Source organism: Bos indicus, chromosome 28 (assembly GCF_029378745.1).
Source record: "Bos indicus isolate NIAB-ARS_2022 breed Sahiwal x Tharparkar chromosome 28, NIAB-ARS_B.indTharparkar_mat_pri_1.0, whole genome shotgun sequence".
NCBI classification, from domain to species: Eukaryota; Metazoa; Chordata; class Mammalia; order Artiodactyla; family Bovidae; genus Bos; species Bos indicus.
The window spans coordinates 2,461,316-2,488,473 of NC_091787.1; the positions used below are offsets into that span (position 1 = coordinate 2,461,316).

Genomic DNA, 27,158 nt, shown 5'->3' on the forward strand with positions numbered 1-27,158 from the left:
GGCAGTTAGGAGTCTCAACCTTAACAACACAATGCTCCCACCACCTCCTCACTCTGCAACCTCAGTCTCCCTACTGTGTGCTCTCCTTCCATGGGGCCAAAGGCAGCTTTGAATGCAGATGAAAAGCACAATGGTGCCCAGTGTCTCTCTCTCCTACACAGGGACTCTCTGAAAAGGGTTCTAGGTTATCAAGAGGGTCACCAGACATCGGTCATAATTTCCTTCTGATAGAAGAAACCACACTCAGCACAAGCGATATACATTTACAATTAAGACAATCACATGCGTATATGCTATTTCCATACATGTATTGTTTTGTTTGTTTGTTTTTATAGCAGGAGGCAAGCAGGAAACCTGTTCCATGAGTCTAGAATCCTCTGCTTTCCTCATCTGAGTCTAGCAACAACAGCAATTTCTATTAGGGGTTTTCTCTGATGAGCGCTGATTACAAATCAAAATGTCACCTTCTTGCTTGGTCCTCTTCCCACCAGATCAACCCAGTGAGACCCATCAATAAACTGGGAACCAAAGATGCAGGGAAATGCAGCTTGCATTCCTGGACTTGGGGAACACACTCTGGCTGGAGGGTCTTATCTATTGGACTTGGTAAACTTCACAGGTTGACCCTCTTTGCTCTCAGGGTGACCTGGGTGCAGCTCTCAAGCCTCTTAACACACATCTGTTTCCATACCACTAAGACACAGGGATTTTTTCTGACCAGCAGCATATTTCTGCATCTATTTTCAGCCCCCATAAATCATTTCCATTGTTTTAGGGAACCTGAATTCTTGCATAATAAACCATCAACCTCATCCCTCTACCACCACCCAAATTTCCCTCAGGGAGAAGTGCTGCAAAAAGAAAGAAAATTCTGAAATAGAGCTGCGCTCCTACACAAAATAGGAAAACAAAACTAGGTATAAATAGCATCAAATAACCACTGCTGCTGCTGCTGCTAAGTCACTTCAGTCGTGTCCGACTCTGTGACCCCATAGACCAGGCTCCTCGGTCCCCAGGATTCTCCAGGCAAGAATACTGGAGTGGGTTGCCATTTCCTTCTCCAATGCATGAAAGTGAAAAGTGAAAGTGAAGTCACTCAGTCGTGTCTGACTCCTAGTGACCCCATGGACTGCAGCCTACCAGGCTCCTCCGTCCACGGGATTTTCCAGGCGAGAGTGCTGGAGTGGGGTGCCATCGCCTTCTCCGCAAATAACCACTAATGTCTGGTTAAAGTGCTTGACTGCGATTCTCAGATCTAGGTGTGAACTCAGTAGACATCTGAAGGAAACAGAATTTAAACCTAACACCAACTGCTCTTCATGACCGTTTAACTGCTGCAGTGGTAAATTGCTCTGCTGCAGAATTTCTCCCATTTATAGGTTACTAAGAACCCACTCCAGTATTCTCGCCTGGAAAATCCCATGGACGGAGGAGCTTGGTTGGCTACTGTCCATGGGGTCGCAAAGAGTCAGACATGACTGAACTACTTCACTATCACTATCACTAAAAAACATAATATTGCTTTAAAAATGTCAACCTTCTCAAACCAGCCCTCACAAATCTTATTCATAACCAGGCTTAACTTAACTTCCCTATTTTCCCCAATACAGAACGCTATAATCCGCTCAAGCAGACATATATCTCAGGTGTTCTGAGATCAAAAACTGGATCACAGACATTACAGCATATGGCCTGTCAAATCAGGGCTCTGGGCAGGTACAATTCTTAAGAGCCAACAGGAAATCAGTTGTCTGGGGCTGGAAGAAGGTATGGCACTTTGGAAAATATAGGGGTGGAAAAGGATTATACAGAGTGATGTGACTGAAAACTCCCAAACTCTTAATCAAAGCCCAGATAAGAAGATGCTTTTAAACTGACCCACCCCAAACACCGTATAGCTAACTTGGACTCTGGAAGCCCAGCTGTAGCTTAGTAAATTCACACTGCAGCCAGCCTGCTTAAGGTTTGCAGACCTCCCTGCTGAGAAGCCAGCCAGCCCTACCAGCAGGCTGCAGCGTGATACCTTATCCCACCCAGTTCAGGACCAGCCGGGAGTCCCTCGAGCCTGTCCTCCTATGTGCTGTGTTCCCCACTGGTTGAACAATCATCAGGGAAAGCGGCAGGAAAAGTTGCATAACGCCCAGCATCAAGCCCACTGCAGCCACTCCCTGGTCATCAACATTACAAGCTGCAAAGTCCATCCATAAAAATAGTGTGCAGAAACAAGGGACTGCCACAGAAGACCAAGAAGGCCGCAGAGCAAGAACAAAAGCATCAGAGGACAAGTGGGAACGCCGGGCCTCCACCTCCCAGAGAGGACAGAGGCTGCTGAGCTTCTGAAGGGAAAGTGGAGATATTTTAAAACCAACTCCCCAAAAGGAGGCAGCAAAGAGGATCTCAGGCAGCAGAGCTGCCAGCCTTTCTCCGACCTTCTCCAGCTGGTCTATGACCATAGCAATAAGCAGGAAACACGTGAAAGCTCCTTCTGTTGAAGCAAGTGCCTTAACGCTGCTAAACTGATCATTTCACTCTTCCCTGTTTTTCACAAGAGATCCTGAATGGCAAGACACGGAAAGTTTCTCTGATTAACTGAAGAAAACTAAAGTCCAGTGAAGACGCCACTGGTAACCTTTCAGCTTCGCTCCATCGGCTACCTGCCCCACACCTAGCATCTGGGTAAGCTTGCTCTGGAGCCAGCCAATACAAAATGACTCCCCCAGTCCCAAGACACGTCAGGTTTCCAGTATTCCTTCAACTAGTAAAGTCTAACTCACCCCTAAGGAGAGACCCTACAGGTGTGATTGGCTTCCGTTGCAGGACGCGGGGACACCTTCTAGCAAGTGAGGGAAGCACCCCCCAACCCACGTCCTCGCCAGCCGCAAAGTGCTGCCGCGGCCTCGCCTCTTCCTGTCCACCCACGAAGAGTCGGCGGAGCCCCCGCACGCAGCCTCGCTCGCACTTTAGAGCCCTGCTCCTGCAGCCTCGTGTGTTTCCTGAAACGCACAGCTGCCACCCGCAAGCCGGCGGGCGGAGCATCTGGAATTCTCGCGCCGGGGCAGCCTGGCCTCCCCCGGGCCGCGCCTTACCGCCAGTGTCTTCGAAGCGCGGGGGCGGGCGGTCCCGCAGTGTGGAGCTCCAGCCCGCGCCAGCCTCGTCCTCCTCCGACTCCTGCGCGGCGGGGGCGCCAGGCGCCGGGGAGCCGGGGCCCCGCGCGGGGCCGGGGCGCTCGGGTTCGTCGTCCGAGGAGGCAGCCGAGGAGGAGCGCGAGGCGGCCGACGTGCTGTAGAAGGGATTCCCGCCGCTGTCAGGGCCCGATTCGCCAAACACGTCGTCCGAGATGTGCAGGCTCTCGTAGCGCGCGCGGGCCGCCTCGAGCAGCGCCGGCGCCCTCCTCCGCGCGGCCCCGCCGCTCTCGGCCATGGCCCCGGCCGCCGCCCGCGCGCCAGCCCCCCACAGCGCCTCCCAGCCGCACGCGCCGGGCCCGGGGCCCGCGCCGCGGCCCGCCGTCCCCCACCACCGCAGCCCGCAGCACAGTGCCCGCCGCCCCGCGCCCGGCCGGCCCGCCGTCTTGGCCGCCGCGGGCCCAGCGCCCGGGAAAACGCCTCGGAGCTCGGGCGCCGCGGACTGCGGGCCGCGGCGGGAGGCAGGGGTTGCGGCCCGGACCAAGCGCCACCGCTCCAACCGCCGCTGCGTCTCCTAGGCGCCCGCCGCGTACCCGCGCGCCCTCCCAGCGGCACCCTGCGCTCCCCTGCCGACCTTCCCGGGCGCGAGCCGACAGAGGCGGGCCCCGCCTCCTCGCACTTCTAGCCTGCCTGCCAATCGGGAGCCAGGCCCGGACGGGGCGGGAGGGGCTGGGCGGGTCTTGCGCCAGGGACGCCCACCCGTCCGTCCCGCCGAGGCTGGGCGCGGTGTTGCGATCTAGCACTGCTAGCGGGCAGAGGCGGTGAGTCCGGGGGGAGGACGGCTGCGGCTACGGCCGGTCCCCTCGCTTGTAGGGACTCGCCTCCCGGGACAGCCACCACAGGCCTCTCGCTGCCCTCTGAGGGGAAGGGAGGAACCAAAAGGTGGAAGAGAGACGCAGTGTGCTCTTCCGCCGCTCAATCCTGCTGACGGTGCGCGGACCCTCCGCGCTCTGGTTCCCTTCCGCAGTCCGCGCCTTGAGGCGGGCGCCAGGGAGCTGTCCGTCCCATTGGTTCTGAATCAGGCGCTACGGAAACGCTCCAGGTAGGCGAAGAGTCAGTTTCCTGGCTGCTACCCATGGGTCACGGTGGGCTGCGCCGCTTGCTCTTATAAATACAGGGCTGTCTGGCTTCAGGGAACCTTGTTCCAATTAGGAGCCAGCCTCACCGGTCCATTTCTGAGGTCAGATGCTCACTCAGTCTCCTTTTAACATCCCTGTAATTTGAGAGTGGCAGCATCTGGAGTTAGGTAGACAGTCATTCGTCATCGTTCTTCACATTTGACATCTTTTAAATAAAAATAACCAACATATTGATTATTCTAACAACACTATTTCAGTGTCTCCTTACCTCACACATTTGAAACACAATCATCTGTTAAAATGTAGCACAATCACCTGGACATAAGTGCTTTGATAAATAGAACAGAAAGATTCCAACTGCCCCTTTTCCTTGGGCAGGAGTGTGTGGCTGTCATCCTGTTGATAGTGGTACATATGATCATTCTGTCTTGTTTTCTTGCTCCCCTCTGCCTCCCACAAATAGTGCAATAAGTCACATTGATGGTAATTGGTCCATAAAGTCACTATTGCTCTGAAATAAAATAAACCCATGGCAATGTCAGGGCTTACAAACCCAACTGGGTATTAACTAAATAATTATACAAAATGGAAAGGCATGTTGCTATTTATAAGAATGCATAAAGAATGAAAACGTGGGGACCATTCTGCCACCAACAGGCAGGCAATTCCATTCTTGACCTCTCATCCCAGTCCCCAAGATTCCTCTTCCCAAACCAGAGCCACTGTATAGGCAGAAATTCATGATAATCACCAAAAGACAATATATTAAAAAGGAAGGGATTCACATCACATTGTTTGCTACATGATTGATTCTTTCAACTTCCTTAGAAGAATTATGCCACAGAAAAGAAATAATTTCCAGCATATCTACGTACTGTGCCAACCAGCCAAAACGTTTGAAGAGGGTATGTACAGTTTCTCATGCTTACCACAAAGGGTCATGTGAAACATAGACTGAAGGTGCAGGGAGCAAAATAAGACTCCATACTTCACGTGCAAATTCTGAAATTAGAAATTGTCTAAGACTCCTGCAAGATTTCATGTTATCTGTTAAAAATAATAGAATGAGATCCAGAGAGTTGGATTCTATAGGGAAGAGTTTCTTCTCTTCTTCAGGGCTTCTCTGGTGGCTCAGACAGTTAAGAATCTGCCTGCAGTGTGGGAGACCTGGGTTCGATCCCTGGGTTGGGAAGATCCCCTTGAGGAGGGCATGACAACCCACTCCAGTGCTCTTGCCTGGAGAATCCCTATGGACAGCGGAACCTGGTGGGCTACAGTCCATGGGGGTCACAAAAAGTCAGACACAACTGAGCGACTAAGCACAGCACAGTTAAAAATAATTGAATGGGATCCAGAGAGGCATACTCTATAGGAAAGAGTTTCTTCTCTTCTTCAGGTAGCCAATGAAAAAGTCAGCAGCTAAGGTAACTTGTGTGTTTTTAAAACAATAAATTGCTTTGCTGCCCACAGGAAGCACAAAACTGAGCAATGACAGTTACAAGCATGGACACAGTCTTCTACTGTCCTTAATCTGCGTTTGTATGGAGCTAATCCCAAGGAGCCTTTGTGCTTCCTAGGCTCAAAGTGCTTGTAGCTCACACAGCACATGACAATGGAAGAGGATTACATGGTCACAAAAGACTGGGAAATCAAACTGTTACCCCAAAGCTTGTCAAATAAAAATTAGAGGACTACTCCAGTTTAGAATCACTGTTTAGCATGTTACATTGTTTAACCCAGTTAAGTAAAGACCAAGAAAAGTATAAATATTCCAACCTTTTAAGACAGGTGGCTGCTTCTCATTGTAGAGGGAAGAGAGGAAATGGAGGAAAACAACTGGAAAATAAAAGGCAAAAAAGCTTCCCCATCTACCTGGCAACTTCCTAGTTGATGCTACCATGATGATTCCACATCATTCACTTTTATAATTAATGTATTTGTGAGGATAATTACAAAACCAACATTACACTAAGATCTTTTAATTTGGAGTCATTTGAAAACATCTTCCAAGTGATATAGCTTCATAATATAATTAAGTAATTTTAGGTTAATATTGAGCTTTTGGTTTATAGTCTTCTCAGTGAGCTCCAAATTGCAAAAGCAATTCATTTGTGTAGTAGATTCCTTAGGATTTGATTTGTTAAACCAGGGGTTTATACTTTTAGGTACCTGGGGCTAATAGCTGTATTTCTCCTTTCATGGCATAGTACAATTTTGTTGTATGTATCTCTACAAAAGAAAAAATACTACCATTTAAACTATGATACAATGTTTCCTTTTCTCTAATAATTTAAATTTAAACATATTGGAAAAAAAGAGTTGACAACTGTTTAGATTATCAAATCTAAACACAGATACATATTTTTATCATGTATCACTCTAATGAACACATAAAAATATGGTAAAATAATGGATTAGCATTTTCCTAAAACTTCATCTTGCTAGGGACTTCCCTTGTAGCTCAGCTGGTAAAGAATCTGCCTGCAATGCGGGAGACCTGGGTTCAATCCCTGGGTTGGGAAGATCCCCTGGAGAAGGGAAAGGCTACTCACTCCAGTATTCTGGCCTGGAGAATTCCACGGACAGAGGAGCCTGGTGGGCTACAGTCCATGTGGTTACAGAGTCAGACACAACTGAGCAACTAACACACATACTCCAGTATTCTTGCCTGGAAAATTCCATGAACAGAGAAGCCTAGTGGGCTACAGTCCATGGCGTCTCAAAGACTCAGACATGACTGAGAGACTAACCACTGCCCGCGCCCCCCCACCACACACACACACATTGGGTTGGCCAAAAAGTTTGTACATTCAAATAGAAGGGGAGAAGAGAAACAAATAAACATGTAATATATCACTTGTTGATAAAGGGTAGTAGATGGACAGTCATTATGGTGATTGTGATGATTGTGGTGGAATTGGTGTGTGTGTGTGTGTGTGTGTGGTGGGGTGTGTGTGTGTGTATGGTCAGAGGACATTGCTCTGATAAGAAGACATTGGGCAGATCCTTAAGAGCAAGTCCAGTGCATGCAGGAAGAGGATACAAGTGCAAACCCCCAAGGTGGGTGCACACTAACTATACTCAATTAACACTAAGGAGGCTGGTGCAGCTGAGGCAGAGTGTAGGAGATGAAATCGGAGAGGAAGTTGGCTGTTAAATCTTGTAAGACTGGATTTTATTTTGAGTGAAGTGGGGAGCCACTGGAGAGCTGAAAGCAGAGAAATAACAAGATCTGACTTGTGTTTTAGATAGATCACTCTAGCTGCCGAGTGGGAAATAAACAGGAGCACAGCAAGGATGGAATCCTAAAGACCAGTAGAAAGGGGTGTTTGGACCAGAATGGTAGTGATGGAGGTGATGAGAACTGATCAGCTTGAGAATATATTTTAGAGGTAGAACCCACAGCTTTTACAAAAGAGTCAAAAGTGGACAGTGAAAAAGATAACCCTGTATGTGAGACAGCAAAAGAGACACCGACGTATAGAACAGTCTTTTGGACTCTGTGGGAGAGGGAGAGGGTGGGATGATTTGGGAGAATGGCATTGAAACATGTATAATATCATATATGAAATGAATCACCAGTCCAAGTTCGATGCATGATACTGGTTGCTTGGGGCTGGTGCACTGGGATGACCCAGAGGGATGGTATGGGGAGGGAGGAGGGAGAGGGGTTCGGGATGGGGAACACGTGTATACCTGTGGCGGATTCATGTTGATGTATGGCAAAACCAATACAATATTGTAAAGTAATTAACCTCCCATTAAAATAAATAAATTTATATTAAAAAAAAAGAAAAAGATGGGTCAAGAATGATTCCATAGTTTTTTGCTTGAGCTACTGCAAGAGCACTAGGATTAGAGAAAAAAAAAAAATAAGAACTTGGTTGTGAACATGTTGGATTTAACATATCTAAGTGGATCTGGAAAGTAGGCAGTTTAAGAGAAGAATCGAGTTCAAGGATCAGGTCTGGATTGGAGGTAAATGTTGGCATCATCAGCAGGTAGATGGTAGATGGACGAGATCACCCAAGGATTAGAAAGTCTGAGAGCACACTCATATTTAGACACGAGGGAAATGAGAAGAAACCATCAAAGGAGACTGAGAATTCAGAAAACGGAGACACAGCAAAGTTTTAGAGGGTAAACATGTATTCCAAAGAAGAAATAATGACCAAATGCTGCTGAGAGATCTAGTAAGATGAAGGCTGAGAATTAACCACTGGGTTTGACAATGGAGGGGTGGAGCGGGGGAGGGTGAAACTGTGATTGGAGTGGATTTTAGAAAATGGGAAAAGAAATTTGTGTATTGAGAAAAGACCAATTTTGAGGAGGAATTTTACTGCAGAGAAAAGGGAAGTGACCGAGGTGGCTTTTGGGGACTGGAGAAGAGATTTCTTAAAATCAAGAGATGTTTGAATAGTGGTGGGCATGATTCAGCAGAAAGAATACAAGAGAGATGCTGGTGAGAGAGGGAGTGATGACAAACAAGGCCCTAGTTGGCTTGAATAGTGACGGGCTGGAATGAAGAAGCAGAGGTGTTGGCCTTAGTTCAGAATGAAGTGGAGTAAAGGCCCCATGCAGGTAGATTTGGTGGGAATCTGTGGCTGTTTTTTCTTTACTGATTCAGTTTTCTCAGTGCAGTCATCAGAAGGGTGTTTAGCTTGATCCTCAATCCTGACTGTACATGAGAGTCACCTGGAGATTTTTAAAAGCACGTTCATATCCAGGTTCCCTGTTCTACACAATTAGAATCTCTGGAGGTGGGGTATGGATACTGGTGCATTTTATCATCTTCCAGGTGATTCAAAGGTGTGGCCAGAGGTAAGGATCCCTGGGTGAGGGGTTTGAGGAAAGAGATGTGAAACAGTTCTCCAGAAGAGTGGGGACTCAGTCAACTAGAGAAATACACTTGGATTTGTGGTAGAGAATTTAACATGAAACCTGCTAGCATGGTTGTATTTTTCTCCAGCTATGTTCAGCTGCCAAGGAGAGACACGGGGTCAAACAACTATTGGGTTTTACCCAGGTGGGATTTTGCAAGGTGTGTACAGTGAAGGGTGACAGCACAAGAGAATGATTTTAATGATAGACCTGGAATCTATCAAGTGAGAATTTGGAGAAAGATTAAAGGACATTAAAAAGGAATTAAATGGCTTTTTAATTATGGAAATTTTTTTCTCTTCTAAGTGGTTTAGATAATTAATATTTCCACAAAGTAATTCAAGGCAGCTAAATCCCTGCAAAGGATCACAAACAACTCTGATTAGTATTTCAACCTCCCTTTTATTTGAAATAAATTTTTTCATCAAATGAACACATGAGACATTTAGAATAAAGGAAAAAACAAAAACAAAAAAACTGGAAGTTAGTGAAAGGTTGTTGCTGAACATTTCATTAGGATTCTTGGCTTCCAGAGGAGAAGAATTCAATCTGGGGCCAGAGACAGGGCTTGATCTCTCAGAGCTTTTGTGTAATCAAGTTTTATTAAAGTATAAAAGGATAGAGAAAGCTTCTGACATAGACATCAGAAGAGAACAGAAAGAGTACCCCCCTGTTAGTGTTAGCATTGGAGTTATATACCTTTTAATTAGTTATTGCAATGAATCAAAAGAATGTCTGGAGGTTGTAAAGATCTTACTAGACCCACTCCCATAATTTACATTTTAAGATAATAGGATTAGCCAGAGATTTTCAGGAAGAGGAAACTGTCCTCAAGCAGGATACATTGTTGTTGTATAATCAGTACAGAGTTTAAACTGAGTTGTGTAATTGACTAAGATTAAGGAATGCGATGGCACCCCACTCCAGTACTCTTGCCTGGCAAATCCCATGGACGGAGGAGCTGGGTAGGCTGCAGTCCATGGGGTCGCGAAGAGTCGGACACGACTGAGTGACTTCACTTTCACTTTTCACTTTCATGCATTAGAGAAGGAAATGGCAACCCACTCCAGTGTTCTTGCCTGGAGAATCCCAGGGACGGGGGAGCCTGGTGGGCTGCCGTCTCTGGGGTAACACAGAGTTGGACACGACTGAAGTGACTTAGCAGCAATGAATGTAGAGAAAAAAAAAAATTTTGTCCTTTTCTCCTTCTTGAGAATTCCAGACCCTTATCTCCACTTCAAGAGCCCCAGACCTCTTTTTCCTCCTTGGGGACCCTGGACTTCTTATCAATCTGCCTAGGAATTAACTCTCTCATTAACTTTTCATGTTCTTAGAAAATAGTGTCACTTATGAAGTCAGGGTTGAGTCCAAAGCCCATTCCACAGTTTTGTGCTATTGTCTAGTGTCCTTTCCCTTCTCCCTTGGTGACATTTTCCCTCTTAGCACATCCAACACCCCACCCCACCCCCCCAAACACACACACCTGTTCTACCAAAGAAAGAGATCTGATATGAAGACCGTGCCTAAAATTCATTTGCTTTTAGAGGAGAAACTGTAGTGAGAGGTTGGTGTTTAACACAAGATAATAGATCACTTAGTAGTAGAAACTCAGATATGTTGAGAAAGAGGGAACGATGATCCTTGCAAGAGAGCGGACCTTCTCAGTGTTGCTAAATTCACAAACCTATAGCTGGCACTGATGCAACTCAAAGTGTAAATTGGAATTTGGGGGTCAGATTCTGTCTGGATTATTGAAGTGATACTTTTTTGTAGACTTGGATTACTGTGATATTGAATGATTTGCCTTGGAAATGAACAGAGATCATTCTGTGATTTTTGAGATTGGATCCAAGTACTGCATTTCAGACCCTTTTGTTGACTATAATGGCTACTCCATTTCTCCTAAGGGATTCTTGCCCACAGTAGTAGATATAATGGTCATCTGAGTTAAATTCACCCACTCCAGTCCATTTTAGTTTGCTGATTCCTAAAATGTCAACATTCACTCTTGCCATCTCCTGTTTGACCACTTCCAATTTGCCTTGATTCATGGACCTAACATTCGAGGTTCCTATGCCATATTGCTCTTTACAGCATCGGACCTTGCTTCCATCACCAGTCACATCCACAACTGAGTGTTGTTTTTGCTTTTGCTCTGTCTCTTCATTCTTTCTGGAGTTACTGTCCACTGATCTCCAGTAGCATATTGGGCACCTACCGACCTGGGGAGTTCATCTTTCAGTGTCCTATCTTTTTGCCTTTTCATACTGTTCAAGGGGTTCTCAAGGCAAGGATACTGAAGTGATTTGCCATTCCCTTCTCCAGTGGACCTCATTTTGTCAGAACTCTCCACCATTACCCGTCCGTCTTGGGTGGCCCTACACGGCATGGCTCTTAGTTTCATTGAGTTAGACAAAGCTGTGGTCCATGTGATTAGATTGGTTACTTTTCTGTGATTGTGGTTTCATGCTGTCTGCCCTATGATGCCCTCACCCAGCGCCTACCTTCTTATTGGGGTTTCTCTGACCTTGGACGTGGCATATCTCCTCTTTGCCACTTGCCGCTCCAGCACCAGGCAGCCACCACTCTGCCGCTCCAGTGCCTGGAATCAAGATTTCTGGGAGAAATATCAATAACCTCAGATATACAAATGACACCACCCTTATGGCAGAAAGTGAAGAAGAACTAAAGAGCCTCTTGATGAAAATGAAAGAGGATAGTGAAAAAGTTGACTTAAAGCTCAACATTCAGAAAACTAAATCATGGCATCTGGTCCCATCACTTCATGGGAAATATATGGGGAAACAGTGAAAGACTTTATTTTGGGGGGCTCCAAAATCACTGAAGATGGTGACTAGCCATGAAATTAAAAGATGCGCTTGCTCCTTGAAAGAAAATCTATGACCAACCTAGACAGCATATTAAAAAGCAGAGACATTACTTTGCCAACAAAGGTCTGTCTAGTCAAGGCTATGGTTTTTCCAGTAGTCACGTATGGATGTGAGAGTTGGATTATAAAGAAAACTGAGTGCTGAAGAATTGATGCTTCTGAACTGTGGTGTTGGAGAAGACTCTTGTGAGTCCCTTGGACTGCAAGGAGATCAAACCAGTCCATCCTAAAGGAGATCAATCCTACGTGTTCATTGGAAGGACTGATGTTGAAGCTGAAACTCCAATACTTTGGCCACCTGATGTGAAGAGCTGACTCATTGGAAAAGACCCTGATGCTGGGAAAGATTGAAGGTGGGGGGAGAAGGGGACGACAGAAGTTGCGATGGTTGGATGGCATCACCGACTCCATGGACATGAATTTGAGTAAACTCCGGGAGTTGATGATGGACAGAGAGGCCTGGCATGCTGCAGTCTTTGGGGTCGCAAAGAGTCGGACATGACTGAATGACTGAACTGAACTGATGTTGTCGTAGACTTGGTGTTAAAGCACCTCTGTCCCTCAGGCTTCTTACAGTGAGAAGGATCAGAGGATGGCTCTTACAAGGCTGTCTGTAAAAGGCCAGGCACCTGGAAAACCACTCAGCGGACCTGAAACTAAGTAGAATGTCAAGTACCTTCTAATTGTAGGAGAAAGAGAAGAGAATTACAAGGGGAAACACTCTTGTCAGGGGCCCCTTTGAATTTTCTGCAACTTCCCATTACTTCTCTATCTGCATTTGCACTAATCTTTTGTAAGCATTAATGTCAAAATTAATAATGCCCTTGGTTACAGTGAATGATTCAATTATCAAAAATACTTTAACATTTCTTCTAATTGCTAAAGCAGAAGAACTAACAGAATTTAGATTTTCAACAAGTTTTACACAAGAAGGATTTTTCACTTCATTCTAATTAGGTCAACACAGATATCACTTTCCCATAGCATCCAAAGCCATTGATATTTTTCAGAGATAACTTTGGTTCTTTTAGAAAGCTAAAGAAAATGGAGGTCCATAAAAATGATAATCAACTCTGATGTGTGCCTTCTGTAAGCCAGGAACTGTGCTAAGGGGTTTGCCTGAGGATCTAATTTAATCCTCAGGACAAATCCTGTGAGGTCACCATTTTCATTTTTTATTAAAAAAATAATAGTTTACCCTTTAATGTACATTAAATGTACATTTATATGTACATTCCAGTTTATTAACACAAAATAAGGCAGGCATTCTTTAGATGTTCAGTAATATTTAAAGTAGCACATTATTTCTATTTTTCTTACAAAATATCAGTACAGAGTGTTTCTTTGAGTCACAAAATAATTTTTGTTATATCAAAAAAGACATATTGAATATATACAATGGAATATTATTCAACCATAAAAAGAAGGAAATCTTACCATTTGCAACAACATGAATGGATCCCAAAGGCACAGTCCTAACTGAAATAAGTCATACTGGGAAAGACAAATACTGTATGATCTCACTTATATGTGGAATCCTAAAAAAACAAGCAACAAACAAAAAAGGCAAAAAAAAAAAAAAAAAACAAAAAAACAAAAACAGTAGCACCTGCATTTATAGAGACAGAGAACAGAGGCAGGGAGTTGGGAGTGGGTGAAACAGGTAAAGATGGAAGGTGGTCAAATGACACTAACCTCCATTTATAAAGTAAATACGTTCTGGAGAGGTGATGTACAGCATGGCGACAATAGTTAATAATACTATGTTGTATATTTGAAAGTTTCCAAGAGAATAGTTCTTAAAATTTCTTGTAAAAAGATTATAACTATGGAAGACACAGCTAATGCTAAGAGAGATGATTTTCCACAGCCATACAAGTAGTCTATCCACGATGGAATCAGAATTAGAACTCAGACCATCCAATTCCAGGCCAAACTAAGTTTTTTGACTGTCCCCTTCTTGAACCCCACTTCCATTTGGGGATAAGCAGCAGTATCTAAACCACAGTGGCTGTGCATGAGGGGGTGACTGCTGGCTTCAATTATTTATATCCAGGGCTGCCTCATATGTTCTGCTCAGCTCCTTTCTCTGCCCAGGAAAGTATCCATCCTCAAAACCATCAGTATCATTGTTCAGAAATGAATTAAGCTTTAGGGTCACACACAGTGTACTGTGTCATCTGTATTTCTTTCAGAAAACTTGAATAGTGTTTACTGGCAACAAGAGGAGTGATGAGAGGCAGGGAATGTTAAGAAGGACTACTAGAAGGCCTACCTTAGTGATCCAGTGACTAAGACCCCATGATCCCAAGGCAGGGGGCCCTGGTTCAATCCCTCATTGGTAAACTAGATCCCACATGCCTCAACTAAGACCCTACACAGCCAAATAAATAAATAGGTTTTTAATAGAAGCACTCCCAGAAGTATTTTTGGACCAGTAAATGATCACTAGTCCTTATGTTATTCTTGTAGTCATTTTGCTGCTTCTTGAAATATATTAATTTGCCCTAAGATCGCTTGGCCTCTCACAATAAAAGCTCTCAAGATGGATCAACATGTTAGCCCATATGCTGTGTTTCTGCAGCTTGAATGTATTTCTCAGGCCCTTTCCTGAACATACTGTTGTAAGAGTGACAACTGGGCAAACATGTGACAAGTGACAGTATCATGTGGGAGGGCAACTAGGACACTGGCAGGAAGGAGAAGCCAGTGCTCCCTACCAACTTGAGCTTTTCCAAGGAATGCCTGCACACTGCATGGCTGAGACCTCTGGTCTCAGACTCCTGACCAGCCAGGACCAACAGGGCTCTTTCTAAGGACCCTAAGTTTGGCCCAAGAAGAAACACCAGTCAAGACTTCCCCTGCCTTCATCTTCTGGCTTTGTCTCCCTGGCCAGAGACTCACCCCAAGCACCCATCTGCACTTCTAGACTGAGGCAAGAGGCCATACACTGAGTGTATCATGTTAGGCAACTGATTGGACTTCACTGAACCTTGACTGTAACATCTGAAAGTTGGGGATGTATAAGGACTAATTAAGACAATCTCAAATTGTTATCATGGAGTTGAGAAAGATCTCTGGAATGCAATGCATTCCATCTTATCAAAATAGAGGGAAAAATCATATTTTAAATGGAGCTTCCTGATGACTCAAGTGGTAAAGAATTTGCCTACAATTCAGGAGATGCAGGAGATGTGGGTTCGATCCCTGGGTTGGGAAGATCCTCTGGAGGAGGAAATGGCAACCGATTTCAGTATTCTTGCCTGGAAAATCCCTTCAACAGAGGAGCCTGGCAGGTTACAGTCCATAGGTCACAAATAGTCAGACATGACTGAACACACACATATTTTAAATAATATTTGTATTTTATATTTATATATGTAAATGCTGAAATATGTATGGGGCTTCCCAGGTGGCATAAGTGGTAAAGAATCTGTCTGCCAATGCAGGAGACACAAGAGGCATGGGTTCAATCCCTGGGTCAGGAAGATCCCCTGGAAGAGGAAGTTGCAACCTGCTCCAGTATTCTTGCCTGGAAAATACCAAGGACGGGAGAGCCTGGTGAGTTACAGTCCATGGGGTCACAAAGAGTCAGACACAACTGAGCGTGCACCCACCATAGTACTGTGTATATATGTAAATGAACATGTAAATATGCTATATATATATATATTTATATTTACCTTGAGATGCAGCGCTACCCTCTTGAACAATGGAAGAGGGGCAGGCTTTTGTGGTGATTCACCAAACAGTTTGACTCAATAGAAAGCCAGCCTTACACCACATTATAGGAGAAAGCCTGGGGGTTGGGAGGGCGCTGAAAACGCTGAGTGAAGAGAGTCAATGTGTTGGAAAAACACCACCGTAGCAGTAAAGCGTTAGGAAAACATTAGAAAAATACCAACCCACCAAAGCAGTAAAGCAGTAAAACATATTTCTTTAGTTCTGACTCTAGTCTCCAAAGCCTGAAGGTCCTTGGGGAGGGGCAACAGAGAGGAGGCAGCCTAGAATTCACAGTGGGAAATACTTGCGATTGCACATGGCCCCACCTCCCAAAGACCCTATCCCCAGAAGGCCCCACCCTTGGAAGGGGCCGCACTAGACTCGGTGCTCTGCTGTCCCTTGAAATTCTCAGTAATTTTATTTTTGAACTTGTATTTTGTGAGTGAAGTGGATGGGACAGCAGAGCACATGCGTGAGCCACTGCCCTTGTTCTTGTCAGCGGTTACCTCATTAGCACAGAGTGGTCACCCTGCCCGTGAGCACAGCATTGAAGTGGACATGCCATGCTCAGTGAAACTCAAAGTGAGTCATGTCTATGAACACCCATGCTTTCCCTACCCTTACCCTGCAAACCAGAACTTTAAACACAGAAAGGAGACAAAGGCCTTCTTCGCACAACCAAGCACACTTCTCACTAGTGATATTCCTCTGGGGTTTGTATTAGCCACACAGTCATGTTAGACTCTTTGAGACCCCATGGACAAGCCTACCAGGCTCCTCTGTTCATGGAGTTCCCCAGGCAAGAGTACTGAAATGGGTAGCCATTCCCTTCTCCAGGGGATCTTTCCGACCCAGGGTTTGAACCTGTGATGCCCATGTTGCAGGCATATTCTTTACCATTTGAGCCAGCAGGGAAGCCCCAAGAATACTGGAGTGGGTAGCCACTATGGTAACCAACCACTAAAGCTGAAAACAGGGACCTGGTAGGAAAAGAAAAGAAAAGCAACCCCTTGTTGCTGACCATTCAGCTGCTCCTTATCCATCAGCAAGCTGAAGATAGGAGGGTTGGTAGCAGATGTGTGTATCAAATGAAAACAATGGAGCTAGTCTTATGCAGAATTTCCACAGTTCTGAGAACAAGACACTTGTGCACCTACCAGGTATGAGATAGGAACTGTAAGTCCACATGCAAATGATTTAAAACTGGTGTCACCCAATATAAAGATAAATAGTAAAACTCATGCTAATAATTAAATTTTTATTTATTTAGAATGACATTAAATAGCAAGAAACACCATCCACAACAAGTCAAGGAGAGACCATGAAGGACTGGAGCTTTATATTTTAGTAGTAGTATCTTTAACCAAAATCACTTTGGATGGTGACTACAGCTGTGAAATTAAAAGATGCTTGCTCCTTGGAAGAAAAGTTATGACCAACCTAGAGAGCATATAAAAAGAAGAGACATTACTTTGTCAACAAAAGTCCATCTAGTCAAAGCTATGGTTTTTCCGGTAGTCATGTATGGATGTGAGTGTTGGACCATAAAGAAAGCTGAGCACCGAAGAATTGATGCTTTTGAACTGTGGTGTTGGAGAAGACTCTTGAGAGTCCCTTGGACTGCAAGGATATCAAACCATTCCATCCTAAAGGAAATCAGTCCTGAATATTCATTGGAAGGACTGATACTGAAACTGAAGCTCCAATACTTTGCCCACTTGATGCAAAGAACTGACTCACTGGAAAACACCCTGATGCTAGGAAAGACTGAAGGCAGGAGGAGAAGGGGACGACAGAGGATGAGATGGTTGGATGGCATCCCCAACTCGATGCACATGAGTTTGAGCAGACTCTGGGAGTTGCTGATGGGCTGGGAAGCCTGGCGTGCTGCAGTCCATGGGGTCGCAAAGAGTTGGACATGACTGAGTGACTGAACTGAACTGAACCTTTAACGAAGCTCTGTTTATGCTTTTGAATGAAAGGGCCAATATTTTCATGATGCACTGTGTCTGCAAATTATGTAGTCAGCCTTGGGAACAACTGTGCAGTGTCTGTAAAGGCACAGTGGGGAAATGTCATGAACCCCCTGCCCTGACACAAGCTCCCCAAAACTGAAGCCAAATTTTAGGGTAGGAAGGGGGAATCCTCAAATTGAAAGAGACCATTTCTGAAACACAGCTGTATTTATTTGCTCTGGCTCCCATAACAAAGACCAGAGACTGGGTGGCTTAGATATTTATTTTCTCATAGCTCTGGAGGCCAGAATTCTAAGATGAAGGTGTGAGTAGGATTGATTTATTCTGAGGTTTCTCTCCTTGGCTGTTCCATGGCCATCCTCTCACTGGGCTGTCAGATGACTGTCTTGTGGACTATATTATCTGTATCCTAATATCTTCTTATCATATTGGATTAGGACCCACCCTAATGACTCCATTTTACATTAATCACCTCTTTAAAGGCCCTGTCTCCAAATGCAGTCACATTCTGAGCTCCTGGGGCTTAAGGCTTCAAACATGTGAAAGTGGAGTGACACAGCTGATCCCATGACAACTGGCAAAATTGGATTTAAAACCGAAATTTACACTTTTAAAAAGAAGCAAAATCATATTTTTTGTGCCCCTCGATTGATGGACTGAGATGTATTTGCAGCCTTGCAGGGTTCATACTTTGAATTGAACAATAGTGCTTTGATGTAATTCCACACATCTGCAGTTGAAACAGACCCAGAGGCTTCCTAATTTGGGATTTGGCCTCTTTCTGTTCAGTGGCAACAGAGACCTGGGGCTTTTCTTTTGTTCTAGCAGAAAATCAACAGGAAGAGGAATCGAGCACTGGTGTTTGTTTTTAATCAAATTCTGTTCAGCCGTCCAAACCTAATTAAGCTCTTGGCTTCATAGAGGAGGGATGACATGTCATTGGTCACAATGTAGTTTTTTTACTATTTGTGTTATTTTTAAACACAAGAGACAAGATTTATCTTAGCTCAGATTGGGTAGGTTAAACAACAGACATATATTGCTGATAGTTTTGGAGACCGGGAAGTCCAAGATCAAGGTAGCAGCAGATTCCAAGTCTGTCTGAAGGCTCGCAGCTGTTTCATAGTGGCCATCTCCTTGCTGTAACCTCACCTGGTGGAAAAGGTGAGGGATATTTCTAGATTCTTGTTTATGAACACACTAATCCTTTGCAGGCAGGCTACACCCTCATGACACAAGCACCTCCCAAAAGTCCCCCCTCCTAACACCATCACCTTGGGTGTTAGGTTTCAACTTAGGAATTCTAGCGAAACACAAGCATTCAGTCTATAGAAGGATTCATACTACCTCATTCTCTTTTAAACAGAGAGGATTTCTCTACTTTGTCTTCCTTGAGAACGTTTTTCCCAGGGAAAATCCTGAAAAATTTAGAAAGGATTCAGAAAAAACCCACTGACAACTGGCTGAATTTATCCTAAAACAGATTAATCTTAGGTATCTGGGCAGTAAGACTTTGTTTTAAAGTCATCTCAAATTATATTTTGTTATCATGAGTAATAACTGTTGTTTTTGTTTAGTTGCTCCATCGTATCCAACACTTTTGCAACTCCATGGACTGTAGCCCTCCAGGCTCCTCTGTCCATGGAATTTTTCAGGCAAGAATACTGGAGTGGGTTGTCATTTCCTTCTCCAGTGGATCATCCCCACCCAGGGAACCCGTGTCTTTTGCATTGCAGGGGGATTCTTTACTGCTGAGGCAGCAGGGAAGCCCAATAATGACTATAGTAGCAATATGGTACATCAGAGCTGCACAGTCTCAGCATCTTCATGGCAGCCCAATGATGGTCTCAGTGTTCTCATCTCCAGGCTAAGGACGAACTCTAAGTCCTGGGAGAAGTCACATGACTCTCCCTAAATCACATCCCTACCAAGGGACCTGCACTCACTTTAATTCCATAGCCTGTGTAAAGGGGGACAGCAAACCAGCAGGGCCACTCTTTCCCCCACACTGTGGCCATGAGTGCCTGAGTCAGGGATGAGGTCTGGATGTGGCATCAGGAGTGTTTCAGGAAACAAATGTGGTGGCAAAGGGGCTCAACTGACTCCAGAATGAACATAGGGAGCCAGGACTTCTACTGCTGCACTAAATTACTATGTGCATTATAAATAATATACAAAAGATAAACATTTAAAAGGATAACATGAAAATTCAGCACAAAATTTTAAAAACTTCTAATATTTTCTTCCTGCTCTGTACTAGACTATCTTTCAAACCTCACTTTGGAGAACACTTTTTAAAAGAGAGATAGGGCACTTTTATTTTTACCATAAAATCCCAGGATTAATATTGAAAGTCTGAAAAGAGCTTGCTTTTTAAAGAAACACACCGGTTGAATGTAGAAAGAAGCCAGTCAGTTCCTGGCCTGACATCCGTGATGCAGCATCCATCAGAGTCTCAAAGCTGCAGTTCTCTGACCAGACCGCTCCCCACTGACTTGCCAACTCAAAGCTTTAAAAACTTATTTGGCCACAGCAATCAGAGCAGAAAAAGAAATAAAAGGAATCCAAATTGGAAAAGAAGAAGTAAAACTCTCACTGTTTGCAGATGACATGATCCTCTACATAGAAAACCCTAAAGACTCCATCAGAAAATTACTAGAGCTAATCAATGAATATAGTAAAGTTACAGGATATAAAATCAACACACAGAAATCCCTTGCATTCCTATACAATAATAATGAGAAAATAGAGAAATTAAGGAAATAATCCCATTCACCATTGCAACGAAAAGAATAAAATACTTAGGAATATATCTACCTAAAGAAACTAAAGACCTATATATAGAAAACTATAAAACACTGGTGAAATAAATCAAAGAGGACACTAATAGATGGAGAAATATACCGTGTTCATGGATTGGAAGAATCAATATAGTGAAAATGAGTATACTACCCAAAGCAATCTATAGATTCAATGCAATCCCTATCAAGCTACCAACAGTATTTTTCACAGAGCTAGAACAAATAATTTCACAATCTGTATGGAAATACAAAAAACCTTGAATAGCCAAAGCAATCTTGAGAAAGAAGAATGGAACTGGAGGAATCAACCTGCCTGACTTGAGGCTCTACTACAAAGCCACAGTCATCAAGACAGTACGGTACTGGCACAAAGACAGAAATATAGATCAATGGAACAAAATAGAAAGCCCAGAGATAAACCCACACACCTATGGACACCTTATCTTTGACAAAGGAGGCAAGAATATACAATAGAGAATAGACATTCTCTTTTAACAAATAGTGCTGGGAAAACTGGTCAACCACTTGTAAAGGAATGAAACTAGAACACTTTCTAAAACCATACACAAAAATAAACTCAAAATGGATTAAAGATCTAAACATAAGACCAGAAACTATAAAACTCTTAGAGGAGAACATAAGCAAAACACTCTCCGACATAAATCACAGCAGGATCCTCTATGACCCACCTCCCAGAATATTGGAACTAAAAGCAAAAATAAACAAATGGGATTTAATTAAAATTAAAAACTTCTGCACAACAAAAGAAACTATAAGCAAGGTGAAAAGACAGCATTCAGAATGGGAGAAAATAATAGCAAATGAAGCAACTGACAAAGAATTAATATCAAAAATATACAAGCAACTCCTGCAGCTCAATTCCAGAAAAATAAACAACCCAATAAAAAAAATGGGCCAAAGAACTAAATAGACATTTCTCCAAAGAAGACATACAGATGGCTAACAAACACAGGAAAAGATGCTCAACATCACTCATTATCAGAGAAATGCAAATCAAAACCACTATGAAGTACCATTTCACGCCAGTCAGAATGGCTGCGATCCAAAAGTCTACAAACAATAAATTCTGGAGAGGATGTGGAGAAAAGGGAACCCTCTTACACTGTTGGTGGGAAAGCAAACTAGTACAGCCACTATGGAGAACAGTGTGGAGATTCCTTAAAAAACTGGAAATAGAACTGCCATACAACCCAGCAATCCCACAGCTGGGCATACACACCAAGGAAACCAGAAGGGAAAGAGATACATGTACCCCAATGTTCATCGCAGCACTGTTTACAATAGCCAGGACATGGAAGCAACCTAGATGGCCATCAGCAGATGAATGGATAAGAAAGCTGTGGTACATATACACAATGGAGTATTACTCAGCCAAAGAATACATTTGAATCAGTTCTAATGAGGTGGATGAAACTGGAGCCTATTATACAGAGTGAAGTAAGCCAGAAAGAAAAACACCAATACAGTATATTAACGCATATATATGGAATTTAGAAAGATGGTAACGATAACCCTGTATGCGAGACAGCAAAAGAGACACAGATGTATAGAACAGTCTTTTGGACTCTGTGGGAGGTGGGGGGTGGGGGATGATTTGGGAGAATGGCATTGAAACATGTATAATATCATATAAGAAACAAATCACCAGTCCAGGTTTGATGCAGGATACAGGATGCTTGGGGCTGGTGCACTGGGATGACCCAGAGGGATGGTATGGGGAGGGAGGTGGGAGGGGGGTTCAGGATTGGGAACACGTGTACACCCGTGGTGGATTCATGTTGATGTATGGCAAAACCAATACAATATTGTAAAGTAATGAGCCTCTAATTAAAATAAATAAATTTAAAGAAAAACAAAAACAAAAACTTAGTTCACTTAAAATCAATATCATCACAAAATTCTTTTAGCCATAACTGCTTCCAATATCAAAGTAAGTGTTTTGGGGCTCCTTCCAACAAAACAAAACTGACAAACCAACCTTCAGTAATTTTACATTACTTTATAAAATTAAAACACTGTTAATGTTAGATACTGGCTAAATTTAATGTTTTGAAGTTGATTTGTTGTTCATAGCTTCCAGAATTGGTTTGCAAAAAACAGAATGGTATTTTGAGTTCCCAATTTAAATCTATAAGTATTTTTGTTGTAACACAAATAACTTTTAATAGCTAGTATTTGTTATAATTAAGAAGCCCCAAAATATTGCTTAAAATAAGAAATTATTACCAAATGGTCCACTAATTGTATTACAGCAGTTACTTTCAATGATATGGAAATTTTGTTGGTCTGTAAATTGCCTATTTTTTACATATATTAATATATTAAGTAAATATATTATTATATAATAAGTATATTAAATATATTAAATAATTATAAATATATTTTAACATATTTTACATATTTTACATATATTAAATAAATTTATAAGTATATTATTATATAATAAATATATTAAATAATATATTAATATAATAAATAACAATATATTAAATATATATTATATATTATACATTCATACATGTAAAAAATAGGCAATTTATAGACCAACAAAATTTCCATACCATTGAAAGTAACTTCTATAATACAATAAGTGGACCATTTGGTAACAATTTGGTCCACTAATTGTATTATAGCAGTTACTGTGGCCACAGGACTGGAAAAGGTCCATTTGCATTCCAATCCCAAAGAAAGGCAATGCCAAAGAATGCTCAAACTACCGCACAATTGCACTCATCTCACATGCTAGTAAAGTAATGCTCAAAATTCTCCAAGCCAGGCTTCAGCAATATGTGAACTGTGAACTTCCAGATGTTCAAGATGGTTTTAGAAAAGGCAGAGGAACCAGAGATCAAATTGCCAACATCTGCTGGATCATCAAAAAAGCAAGAGAGTTCCAGAAAAACATCTATTTCTGCTTTATTGACTATGCCAAAGCCTTTGACTGTGCAGATCAAAATAAACTGTGGAAAATTCTGAAGGAGATGGGAATAGCAGACCACCTGACCTGCCTCTTGAGAAACCTGTATGCAGGTCAGGAAGCAACAGTTAGAACTGGACATAGAACAACAGACTAGTTCCAAATAGGAAAAGGAGTACATCAAGGCTGTATATTGTCACCCTGTTTATTTAACTTACATGCAGAGTACATCATGAGAAACGCTGGGCTGGAAGAAGCACAAGGTGGAATCAAGATTGCCGGGAGAAATATCAATAACCTCAGATATGCAGATGACACCATCCTTATGGCAGAAAGTGAAGAGGAACTCAAAAGCCTCTTGATGAAAGTGAAAGAGGAGAGTGAAAAAGTTGGCTTAAAGCTCAACATTCAGAAAATGAAGATCATGGCATCTGGTCCCATCATTTCATGGCAAATAGATGGGGAAACAATGGAAACAGTGTCAGACTTTATTTTGGGGGGCTCCAAAATCACTGCAGATGGTGACTGCAGCCATGAAATTAAAAGACGCTTACTCCTTGGAAGAAAAGTTATGACCAACCTAGATAGCATATTGAAAAGCAGAGACATTACTTTGCCAACAAAGGTTTGTCTAGTCAAGGCTATGGTTTTTCCAGTGGTCATGTATGGATGTGAGAGTTGGATTGTGAAGAAAGCTGAGTGCCGAAGAATTGATGCTTTTGAACTGTGGTGTTGGAGAAGACTCCCGAGAGTCCCTTGGGATACAAGGAGATCCAACCAGTCCATTCTAAAGGAGATCAGCCCTGGGTGTTCTTTGGAGGGAATGATGCTGAAGCTGAAACTCTAGTACTTTGGCCATCTCATGCAAATAGTTGACTCATTGGAAAAGGCTCTGATGCTGGGAGGGATTGGGGGCAGGAGGAGAAGGGGATGACAGAGGATGAGATGGCTGGATGGCATCACTGACTCGATGGGCGTGAGTTTGAGTGAACTCCAGGAGTTGGTGATGGACAGGGAGGCCTGACGTGCTGCAATTCATGGGGTCGCAAAGAGTCGGACACGACTGAGCGACTGAACTGAACTGAACTGAATTGCTTTAAAGTTTTATGAACACTAAGTTAACATAATATCAAACACTTACAGAAGCCAAATCTAGGAAAAAATAAGGAGAAGGCAGTGGCACCCTACTCCAGTATTCTTACCTGGAAAATTCCTTGGACGGAGGAGCCTGGTGGCTACAGTCCATGGGATTGTAGAGTCGGACACGACTGAGCAACTTCACTTTCACTTTTCACTTTCATGCATTGGAGAAGGAAATGGCAACCCACTCCAGTGTTCTGGCCTGGAGAATCCCAGGGACGGTGGAGCCTGGTGGGCTGTTGTCTATGGGGTCGCACAGAGTCGGACACAACTGAAGCAAGCTAGCGGCAGCAGCAGCAGGAAAAAGTAATTTGAGCCCAGAATGCTATTATGCTGCACATGTGCATGGAATACACAATAATTTAAGGAAGCATACTTAAAATGTATTCTGGGACATTGCATATCCCTTCTGTACCTTATTTGTATTTTGAAATAGTACAAAAACTCAGCTAATCGCTAATCCATTTTCCATAAACCATTTAAGAATTCATTGATGCACCATCAGTCTTGATGTACCATCACTTCTGAATACTTTATTACGTATTTCCTGTAAATGAGAATATTGTCCCCCACAGCCACCACAAAAGCATCAAATTCAGGAAATTTGCATGGATACAAGACTACCATTTCACCCACAGACGCCATTCATGCGTGTGTGCTCAGTCACTTCAGCCGTGTTCAACTCTTTGCAACCCTATGGACCACAGCCCACCAGACTCCTCTGTCCATGGGATTCTCCAGGCAAGAAGACTGGAGTGGGCTGCCATGCCCTCCTCCAGGGGATCTTCCTGACCTAGGGATTGAACCTTCATCTCTTGCATCAGTTGTCCTGATAACCCACGACGGGATGCAGGTAGGTGTCAGTCTGTTTCTTTCAAACAGAGACAGTCCTCGGTCTTTCCTTCACTTTCAGGACCTTGATACTTCTGAAGATTACAGGTCAGTTATGTCCTTGAATGTTCCTCAGTTTGGGTTTGTCTGATGTTTCCTCAAGATTGGATCCAGGTTATGTGTCTTTGGCAGGAATAACACAGAAATGAGGCTGTGCTTTTCTCACTGCATCCTAGGAGGTGGCATAGGGTTTTGACTTGCCCCATTACAGGTAGTATCATCTTTGATCACTTGATTAAAGTAGAGCATGCATTTCCCCCCATTGGAATTCAGAATTATTTTAATATGATGAAAATATCTCATTCCTCATCAAGCATTTATTGTTTATTTTTTGTATTTGTATGGATGTACATTTTCCTGTTTGTTTAGTGGAATGCAATCTGTTACTATTTGATGTTCATGTTGTCCCCAATCTGACCAGTGGGGGGACCCTTCAAGCTGACTTCAGTGTTCTTTTGACATGTCCCATCATTCTTGCAGCATTTCTACACAGCAACATGTCCCAGGTTTGTACTTTCCATGCCCAGTCTTAGAATCAGTTAACTTCTCCTGGAACCTTTAAATGGAGAAAGCAATAGAAGTCAAGATCTGCACCCTAGATGTGCTTGTTGATATTGACATGTCATTGTTTCTGAGCGATTTAGTGAACAGTATATATGAAAGTGTTAGTCGCTCTGTCACGTGTGACTCTTTGCAACCCCATGGACTACAACCCTCCAGGCTCCTCTGTCCATGGAATTCTCCATGCAAGAATACTGGAGTGGGTTGCCATTTCCTTCTCCAAGGGATCTGCCCAACCTAGGGATAGAACTCAGGTCTCCTGCATTGCAGGCAGACTCTTTACCATCTGAGCCACAGGGGGCTCTGCTATGTACATATACACATGTAAGTATGTCAGTGTACACATGTTTCTGAGCATGCAAAAACATTTCCATTTGTAGTTACTTCTATATAGCTATACATTTTGAACTTGAGTTCATATAGTTCTTTCAATCCCGATTCAATACACAGGTTTAATTCTAGGCCTTTTTCTCTTTCTGTATTTGTAACTACCTTCTCCAAATCTGAGAAATCTGAATTCCATTATTCTTAATATACTAACATGGTTTGATCAGTTCCCCTGTTAAGAGCCAATATTGCATCTCCCCTGCCTGACATCGTCCTCACCTTATGGTGGCTCATGTTCTCTGGGCTGTGCCACCTCACTCACATGGACATCCTCTTTGGCCTATTCAGACTCTGAGAGCAGCCAAGCTTTCCTCCAAGGGGACTGTCTCTTTCCCTCGTGCACTGGGCTGCTACCCTGACACACCCCATGTGGGTCAGAGGCCCCACACCAGGCTGCCTCAATAGAGAGACACTGTCTTCACTCTGTTTAGGCTGCAATACCTCGTATCAGGTTCTCCACATTCTTTAAACTTGGTAGGAAATGCACATTTACCAAACATAAATTTGAAATATTGGATATGTGGTGGGAAAGTTGAGCTGATGCCTTCATGCCATGAAAAGTCGATTAGAAACTGTACATAATTTTGTTTTAGAAATTCTCAATATCCAATAAAGACTTAAACTCTGGATTTTAGCCAAAGGTATACTTTTTCAAACTACTTTTAAATGTATTTGTTTAGGACTAATTTGGTGTGGTGTCTGAAGAAAA

The 27,158-nt window shown here is 43.3% G+C and overlaps 1 protein-coding gene and 1 long non-coding RNA gene across 4 annotated transcripts in view; one reads left to right on the top strand and one right to left on the bottom strand.

Moving 5' to 3' along the window:
- Window positions 1-3,439, bottom strand: part of PGBD5 (piggyBac transposable element derived 5) — a 97,691-nt gene extending 94,252 nt beyond the window's left edge. For all 3 annotated transcript variants that reach the window (XM_070782174.1, XM_070782172.1, XM_070782171.1), the window contains exon 1: window positions 3,087-3,439. In XM_070782174.1, coding sequence (XP_070638275.1) covers window positions 3,087-3,420 — 334 coding nt within the window. In that variant the 5' untranslated portion in view covers window positions 3,421-3,439. The remainder of the gene's footprint in view (window positions 1-3,086) is intronic.
- Window positions 3,440-3,876: 437 nt separating this feature from the next.
- The window catches only part of LOC139180408 (uncharacterized), a 55,610-nt gene continuing 32,328 nt past the window's right edge, over window positions 3,877-27,158 (top strand). Inside the window, exon 1 of the long non-coding RNA XR_011564663.1 lies at window positions 3,877-4,224. This is a non-coding gene — a long non-coding RNA (uncharacterized lncRNA). The remainder of the gene's footprint in view (window positions 4,225-27,158) is intronic.